The sequence below is a fragment of the Euprymna scolopes genome, chromosome 8, assembly GCF_053919585.1.
Source record: "Euprymna scolopes isolate OS-2025 chromosome 8, ASM5391958v1, whole genome shotgun sequence".
NCBI lineage: Eukaryota > Metazoa > Mollusca > Cephalopoda > Sepiida > Sepiolidae > Euprymna > Euprymna scolopes.
In genome coordinates, this window is record NC_136489.1 from 5,865,557 (window position 1) to 5,875,674 (window position 10,118).

Consider the following 10,118-nt stretch of genomic DNA (forward strand, 5'->3'; position numbering starts at 1 on the left):
GACAGTTCAGGACCTATCAGGTTTGCGACTCTTTTTTGAACCCTGTCCAGGAGCGAGAGACAAGCAGCAGATGCACCAGCCCAGATGTGACAACAGTACTCCATACATGGGCGAATGGTTGCCTTATAGAGGTATAGGATACTGGCAGGCGTAAGTAGTTTTCTAGCACGGTAGAGGGAGCCAACCTTCCTTGCAGCAGCCTTGGCAATGCTCTCAATGTATCTATTCCAGTTCATATTCCCTGTAAACGTTAGGCCGAGGAGTTTAAAAGAAGTACTTTTATGTATATATACATATATATATGGGGTGCGTATTTGTGTGTGTGTGAGCGTGTGTCTGTGTGAGTGGTCTGTATGTATTTGTGCGCGTTCGTGCATATAGATGTGCAATTCAAGCCAGTGCACCATTAAAATATCACATTACCCAAGTAGGTATTTTTCGACTGCTTTGTCCGTAGCCCGACTGGCTATAATTCACCAAATATGACATTTTTTACGTCTTCTCCACTTGCAATAATAGTTAACGGGTGTAAGTTTAAGAAAATCAACCCCTAAATCTTTGCAATTCCACACCATATCAAAACGCATTGTGGAGAACCTTTTTCCACCAACGACCGACACTTCCCCGTGATCTATCCCAACCTCTAGCCGTTAATAGGCTCAGATTGGTAAGACAGAAATAAGGATGGATGGACATTTCTTCTCAGACCATATTTAGTGTCGGACGATTGGCCGGTAGTAAACAAATATATTTTTTCTATTCCTTCTTTTTTTCTTTTTTTCTTTCTCACATGATTCATTTTATTTCTTTTCTTTTTATTCGCGTCTTTTCATTGCTGATTAAAAAAACATATCTACTTATACCTGGGATCATATTCGTCCGTTTTTTTATACGTATTTTTCTCTCTTTTCTTATTGTTTTCGTTTGTTCTTGTCGATTTTGTTGGTGGCGTTTTTTTACTGCCCCTGCTTCTTCTTTTACTGTTCATCTTGTCTCTTTTCTTTCTTCTAATCCTCTTCTTCTTTTCCTTGTTTTTCTTCTTTCTTGCTGTCTTTTTCTTTGTCTATTTTTCAGGTTTGTATAATTTGTGTTTATTTTTTTTCTTTTGTCTTTATTGTTTTTTATTCCAATTTTACGTTGGTTTCTTTTTCTTCCTTTCATATTCTATGTGAATGCGTGTTTTTTACCTATCTGATTTCGTTTTATTTTTGTCTTTATTGTACATCTTCTTCTTTATTTTTTCTCCTATTTTTCTATTTCTTCTCCTTTTCTTCTTTTCTTCTTAATTTTACTTCTACGTCTTCGTTTTTTTTCTTTTCTCTTTCTTCTTCTCATTCTTCTTATTTATTTTTATTAATCTGTTTTTTTTATCTTTATTTTTCCACCTTATGTTGTTCACATATTTGATCTTTTCCGCAATTTTTTTTTCTTATTCCCTTCTTGTCTCCTATCCTTATAATTCTCCCTTTTAGTTTTTCTGTTTTCGATTTCTAATTGTTTTTTATCCCTATCTTCTATTATTTGCATTATTTTCTTTCCTCTTATTCCTCATCTTTTTGCCCTAAATCACTTTTTCTACCTCGGTTTATCGTTTATTTTATTTTTTCTCATTTTAGTTGTTCTATTTTTATATTCTCTCTTTATACCTCATTGTTAGTTTTTGATTTTTCTTTCTGTTTTTAATCCCTTTTTTCTTTTCCCCTTCCTCTTCTTTTCCTCCTTTTTTCTACCCTTTTTCTCTTTTTTATTTTACCCTCATTCTTCGATTTTATATTTTTCTATGTTTTCTTCCACACCTCTTTCTTCTTCCCCTTCTCCACCCTTCTCCGGCTAAGACGCTAAAACCGATAACCCCCTCCTTCTTCCTAGTTTTTTTTTTTCAATTTTCTCGTTGGTTTGTGTTTTTCCCTCAGCTCTTCCCCCTCTTTGCCGTCTTTCCATTACCATCACTCGTGATCGCTCGACTCCTTCCGTTCAATCCTGGCCAATGGTGACGTCTTTTACCGATAAGCGATTTCTGAAACGAGACGACCCAGTTGCTAACGCTGCGAAAGTAACGCTTTTTATTGAGGGGTAGATGTCGTCGGAAGGAAGAAATCCACCACCTATTCCAACCACTCTCCAAGGTGACAGAATCTTGAGGAAAGGCGTTTCGGTCGTTTTCCCATTGATGTAAAAACAAACGATGTTCATGAACGTGTTTTGCTTCATACGCTTATTGAAGGTACGTCGTTATTACGATGATTCATTCAATTATAAACAAAAAGTTAAAATAATTTTTTTATTGATGCTGCTTCCAATGTAGTATTAAAATAATAGAGCATAGTATCTATCAATCTGTCTGTTTATTTTCCTTTATTTACAATGGGTTTCAAAACTAGCGTGGTTCCAAAGCCACTCTATGCTAAGCGTTAAATTAGGGTCAGGTTGAATGATTATACAACACCCTGATGACTGGTAATATTGCTAATGATTTGGCAGAGTTAGACTATTTAAAAAGGCGGTTCAACAGATGTTCATTTGGATTAGACAAGCAATAGAATAAGAAAGCAAACTCCTCATGGATATTTCTCTTTGATTAAGGTAGAGACGGGGAGAGAGGGAGAAATATAAGGAGAAAGGTATATAGAAAGAGAAATAAATTCCTGACGAGTTTTTTCAGTGGCGACATGGATTGTAAGCTCAGTCTAGAAATGTCATGGAAATAACTGTAGAGTGGAGACAGAATCGCAATGTTTTGCTTTGAGAAATTTGAGCTAATTGAGATAAGTGCGCATCGCAACAAAAGCTTAATAGGTTTTTTTTTTTTTTAAATCTGTCAATCGAGTAAAAGTAGCTCTGACTAGCAGCAAAATAATAATGCTAAGAAAAAGATGAGGACAGGATAGATGGTTATACTGAGCCTAATTACTTCATGTGTTGCTAGGGCAATTTCCGTATAAATGATAAATTACATTAAAAGTCGCCTGTTATTGACCTAGAGGAAGAATTGAGATTAAATGGATAGACAACCACCAAAATTAATAATTGCATTTCATATTAGATAATTTTATTGAGATATTTCCAATATCTTTCTACTGAAAATGATGTCTAAAAAGACATCGGATTCTAACAACAGGGAGCCAAAGAAGTTTACTCACAACCAAAGTGAAAATTTTTGTTTTTTTCTGTAGACGGAATTAGGTTCGAACGGCCCGCGGAGCTTGTTAGTTCGCGTCTCATACCACTAAGCCACCGACAGCTCTTGGCTGCACAATGATGATATAACCAAGCGTGTGGTGTGAAAATTAAAAATAAACTTCTAATGCTCGAAACGCAAAGGAACGGAAAATAAGAAGAGAATATGAGAAGAAACGCCATCACATTTTAATTTAGTATAAATTAGTATGATTTGAAAAGTGTTGCCACATCTTTTTTAAAACATTATCATGTGGCGTTTATTAGTTAGACTTGGTATTTTCTTTGTGTGTGTGTGTGTGTGTGTGTGTGTGTGTGTGTGTGTGTGTGTGCGCGTGCACGCGTGTGTATGTGCGTGACAGCAATATTCTTCAGAATCTCAGTCTTTTGTGTGGAATACTCAACCACTCCAGATGAATTTTTGCTTAGGAACCCAATAATACTAATAAGCCAAAAGAAAGATATTTTAACTGGTCAATAAGTGAGATGAAAATTACATTCTTGACTTGGGAATTATTAAAATGGTCGATTATTATCAGGAAATTATTAAAATGGTCGATTATTATGACGGGATTATTAAAATGGTCCATTATTATGAGGAAATTATTAAAATGGTCGATTATTATGAGGGGATTATTAAAATGGTCCATTATTATGAGGAAATTATTAAAATGGTCGATTGTTATGAGGGGATTATTAAAATGGTCCATTATTATCAGGAAATTATTAAAATGGTCGATTATTATGAGGGGATTATTAAAATGGTCCATTATTATGAGGAAATTATTAAAATGGTCGATTATTATGAGGGGATTATTAAAATGGTCCGTTATTATGAGGAAATTATTAAAATGGTCCATTAATATGAGAAACTATTAAAATTGTCGATTATTATGAGGAAATTATAATAGTCGATTACTATGATTGGTAAATATTAGTGTTATATACAGATTCTTTAAATATGTGAAAAATTATTTTAAATAATATTTAATAGTAGTCAGGAATTAAAACTTATGATAATTTAGCAGGTGGAATTTAAACTAACCATAATATAAGCAAATATACGTGACAAAAAGTAGTTAGTGGGAGATTAGTTTTTATATTGAACGCATTAGACATGGAAAGGGTTTTAGGACTGGACGATCATAGAAGACAGAAGGAGGCGACTTAGAAAAATGTAATCTTATACAAAGCGTGGCAATTTGAAAAAGAATTCACTAAGGAATAAATGATTATATATAAAAATATATTTCCGTCTGAACGTTTTCACTTTTGGAAAGAAACAAATGTAATTTTAGGAAGCATGGAATGGACGAATGGTAGGAATATTAAAGGTATAGTTTTACTGGTGTTCCAACCGACAACGATTTGTACAATCTGTTAATTCATGTATACACACATCAACACCCAAATGAATAAACCAGACGAATCACATATCAAAACGTTAACAGTCATAAGTTAAAAGAGACTCACACATTTGCTACACACACACACACACACACACACACACACACACACACACATACACACACACACATACATATATATATATATATATATATATATATATATATATAGGTCGAGTTGAACAACTCACACACTCCCTGTAATTTTTTTTACCGATAGTTTCATTAAATTCTTTTGCTGGATTTTCATTGATTACACAGTAATCTAATAGATTATGAAAAAAAAAATTATAATTATTTCGACATTTGGAAGTGGTGCTCACTTTTTAGTTACAACGTTCTGGTAAACCGGTCACCCATTTTTAACCATCGATATTTTTTTTTCTCATAATCTGATAGATTAGTGTGTAAACAATATAAATCCAGCGAAAGATTTAATTAAAACTATCGGTGAAAAAAATTACAGGGGGGGGAGTTGTTCAACTCGCGATGTTTGTTTTTTATGAAATTGTTTTTATAACAATGAATGGACATATTTTTAATTTTTTTTATTTTTTTTTGTTTTTATGAAAAGAAAGTTTCATTTTTTTTTCTTACTTCGTTTTTATTTTTTTTGTTAAGGATTCAAGTCCTATAGATTTACAACGTTCTGGTAAACCGGTCACCCATTTTGTAACCATCGATTGTTTTTTATAACAATGAATTTTTTTTTAAGTTTATTCTTATGTGTGTTTTTATGAAATAAACGTATCGATTTTACACAATCTATCAGATTATGAAGAAAAAAAAAATTCCTTCTGGCAAATTGGTCACTCACTTTCGGAGAACGGAAGTGAATGTCAAGAAATTGCATTTTTTTATTGCCCTTTTATTGCGCTTTTTTTTTGTTTTTATTAAGACTAGTTATTTTTCCATTGTGAACACGTGGTAATTAATTTTTAATTATGGCTACCTCCGGAAACCCAAGGTGGGAGTTAATGAAGAAAATGAATGAAACGCCAATAGATTATGCCAGGGAGAAGAATTTGATAGCGCAAAGTAAGGTTTGTTCATGTGGCCATGACATGGCCCTGCAGAAATATGGGAAAGCCAAACTGGATGGCTTCTGTTGGAGATGGTGCCGCTGCAAAAAAATCACATCATTACGGAGTGGTACATTTTTTGAACACGCAAAAGTGACCATTTCCACACTGTTACAAATAATATACGACTTCGTAACACAAACTCCTGTTACAGGGTCGGCAAACGCCATTGGCATTAGCGAGAAAACATGTATCCAGTGGTATCAGTATTGCCGGGATATTTGCTCCAGTAAAATGCTGAAAGACTGGGAAAAGCTAGGCGGTCCGGGACATGTTGTAGAAATAGACGAGAGTCTATTATTTAAGAGGAAGTATAACATTGGCCGAGTGACAAACCAGATATGGGTTGTAGGGTTCTATGACCGAACCCAAAGGAAAGGATTCCTGCGGCGAATCTCGGACCGCTCAGCAAGAACATTGGAGCAAGTAATTGTGGAATGTGTTGCTGTCGGGTCAACAATTTATACAGACCAGTGGCGGAGCTATTCTAATTTAGGAAATCTTGGATATGTGCACGGGACAGTCAACCATTCGGAACATTTCGTTGACCCTGTAACTGAAGTCTGCACAAACAGTATTGAAGGGTACTGGTCAAGAATTAAAAGACGCATAAAATACATCTATGGGTCTTCCGGAGACATGAAATGGTCCCACGTTGATGAAGCAATGTACCGGCAGGCATACCACATGACAGCAGACAAGTGGATGGAGAATTTTGAAACATTTCTCCAACATGTCAGTGAAATCTATAGGACTTGAATCCTTAACAAAAAAATAAAAACGAAGTAAGAAAAAAAAAATGAAACTTTATTTTCATAAAAACAAACAAAAATAAAAAAAATAAAAATATGTCCATTCATTGTTATAAAAAACAGAAAAAATAAAAACGAAGTAAAAAAAAATTGAAACTTTCTTTTCATAAAAACAAAAAAAATTAAAAAAATTAAAAATATGTCCATTCATTGTTATAAAAAAAATATGTCCATTCATTGTTATAAAAACAATTTCATAAAAAACAAACATCCCCCCCCTGTAATTTTTTTCACCGATAGTTTTAATTAAATCTTTCGCTGGATTTATATTGTTTACACACTAATCTATCAGATTATGAGAAAAAAAAATATCGATGGTTACAAAATGGGTGACCGGTTTACCAGAACGTTGTAACTAAAAAGTGAGCACCCCTCCAAATGTCGAAATAATTATAATTTTTTTTCATAATCTATTAGATTAGTGTGTAATCAATGAAAATTCAGCAAAAGAATTTAATGAAACTATCGGTAAAAAAAATTTCAGGGGGGGGTGAGTTGTTCAACTCGATATATATATATATATATTTAAAAGCATGCAGCCATCAACACTTGTAGGTTTTCAGACTTTTTCCTTTTGTAATATTTTAAAATATTTTTATAACGCGTTTCAAGCCTTGTTCATCTCTCTTCAGATAATTTTGTTTTGAAGTTTCTCTTCGTTAGTAATAAAACTTCATTACAAATTTCACCCTCGCATAGAACAAATCCACATAACAACACATATAAATAAGCAAAGGTAAAAATAAACATACGTGCACACACGATTATGCAAATTTGCATCCTCACACACGAATCAAGACCGGAATAAAGAGGCACTCACGGAAAATCCACCCACGTCCAATATAATACTGTTACCCCAAACCTTTTCTCCAAACTAAGGAAATGACTAGAAACAAAATCCACTACTCTGCGCAAATACTATGAAAAAGAAATCTCTATAGACTGAGGCAATTCTAACCAGTATATATATATATATATATATATATATATATATATATATAGGTATATATGTTGATATATATGTGTGTGTATGTGTGTGCATATGTATATATGTGTATATATACGTATGCGTGTATATATATATGTATACTCCTATTTGTATATTTACACATATATATTTATCATTTATTTTCCATTTAATTTGTGTATATGTTTGTATTTGTATATATGTGTATGTATGATTGTATGTATATGTGTATGTATGTTTAGATTGGGGACGGAACTTATACCTATCTAGGTCTCCTAACTCTATCTCTATCTCTCCCTATTTCACGCACAAACACACGCGAACGGGCATGTGCACACGCGCACAAACACACACATATGTGAAAATAAGACATCACAGATTTTAACCATTACACACGCATACATACAGGTCACGCACAACCACAGCCCCAACACACACGCATACACAGCCACACACATAAAAATAACTCACCCAAAACTCATGGAACTACTCACCAAATAGACTCAAAACCTCCCCACTCACCAAATTGACTTAACTCTTATGTACGTATGTATCCATGTATGTATGTGTGTATGTACGTAAATATGTATGTATATATGTATGTATTTATGTTACGAATAGGTGAATTCAACATGAATCACCTATTCGTAACAACCATCATCGTCGTCGTCATGAACGTTGTGGATTTGTGCGTTTATGAACGCGTTATCATTTTAAAAACTGTACAACCGGCGAAGCGAACGTCTCTCTATTCTATGTTCTGTGTATTTGGGATTGTTTTACTCTTTTATTCATGTTGAATTCACCTATTCGTAACAACCATCATCGTCGTCGTCATGAACGTTGAGGATGTGTGCCGTTATGAACGCGTTTTTATTTTAAAAACCGTACAACCGGCGAAACGAACGTCTCTCTATTCTATGTTCTGTGTATTTGGGATTGTTTTACTCTTTTATTTATGTTGAATTCACCTATTCGTAACAACCATCATCATCGCCATCATAAATGCTCCTTCATATATATTCTACATGTACGTGTATGTGTACGTGTGTGTGCATATGTATGTACATGCGTATATGTATGAATGTTTGAGTGTATGTGAATGTTGTCATGTGTGTTTGTTCTTACGTATGTCTGTTTGCGTGCATCTTTTTGTATGCATGCTTGTATGTGTACGTGCATATCTTTATTTCGATATGTATGTGGGGTGGAGAGGACTCCCAAATGCCTTCAGTCAACCCCTCTGGGTGAAGCAAATCTCTGATTCAAAAAAAGTACATAAAGCGGGAGATCAATACCCGCATTAAGCTGGTCTGCAGTTTGATTTGTTGCTGGCTATCTTGCTCATGCTTTTTGCTGGATCTCAACATTTTGAACCGAGACATAGACTTAGCTGTCGTACAAAGCTAAAACTCTGTAATATCATCTTTGTATAGATACTTCCACAGGCATTTGTCTATAAAAATTGTCCGTGGCGATGGAAAAAGTGTCATGTGTGTAGCCCTGAAATGCTGGAAGCATGTAATAATTGATCTGCCATCATGCTATATACACATATGTGTGTGATTGTATGTATGTATGTATGTATGTATGTATTTTAATATATGTACTAGTGTGTGTATGTGTATGTATACCTATCTCTATATGTATGTATACATGTATGTTTGTATATATTTTTATTTATTTATTTATTGTGTATACATGTTTATGTGAGTTTGTATGTATATACGTATATATATTTGTGTGTATGTATATGTATATGTATATATGCATATATATGTATGCGTATAGGATCATATATATGTATGTGTAGGTATATGTAGGTAACTTTATGTGTATGTATGTATATGTGCATACATGTGTACGTATATGTATGTGAATTTGTATGTACATGTGTGTATGTATTTGCATATGATAGTATATATGTGTATGCATATATATGTATATGTGAATGTATATGTTTGTATGTATGTTATTGTTTGTATTGTGTATGTATGGATGTATGGATGTGTGCATGTGTGTATGTTTATGGGTATGTATGTGTGTGTGTGTGTATGTGTATATATATATATGTATGTATGCCAAGGACCGTCTTCAATTTCATGTCTGCTTGAGCGTGTGAATTCGCTGGCAGGACTAAAAAAAAGGTTGTCTGCGAGTTCCTGGACTTTCAGTGACTGAGGGAGTGGCACTCGTCTGACAAGACATTGCAATCATCATCATATATACATCATATGATGATTGCTGCATCATTCCAGATGATCGCCGTCACATTAGGTTCTCCCAATATCGTCGTCGATGCCATCCCATGTGACTCTGCCCTCCTGCCACCGATTTGCACAATTTTGAGCAGATGTGACACACAATTGAGCAATTTCCACTGAGTTTACTTCCTCTGATCAATCACGTCTTATCAAACCAGCAGTAGACTTGCAAACTTTGCTGCATGTTAAACAAATAGTTTGGTTCGGACTAATACATGCAAAGTTAACCTGAACAGGAGTTTTGTACGACTTAAGGTGGTTGACGTATCAAGCTTTTGACAAAAGCACTCGGTCACATTTTCAGCTTTGTGTGTCATGGCTAAGACCATCAATTAAACCTTTGCGAAGCTCTCGCTTAAGATTGCTGTGGGCCTGCTTTCTTTTCTGTACAGCGTCACAACTTTCACGTA

General features: G+C 34.2%; 1 protein-coding gene across 1 annotated transcript; it reads left to right on the forward strand.

Moving 5' to 3' along the window:
- Positions 1–5,527: 5,527 nt before the first annotated feature.
- On the forward strand, positions 5,528–6,424 carry LOC145284087 (uncharacterized). The gene has a single exon (XM_080133153.1). The coding sequence runs from the start codon at positions 5,528–5,530 to the stop codon at positions 6,422–6,424; it is 897 nt and encodes a 298-aa protein (XP_079989279.1).
- Positions 6,425–10,118: the final 3,694 nt, after the last annotated feature.

Bases quoted from the DNA above. Each gene is read 5' to 3' on its own strand.
- LOC145284087 (XM_080133153.1), top strand. From the start codon at position 5,528: ATGGCTACCTCCGGAAACCCAAGGTGGGAGTTAATGAAGAAAATGAAT.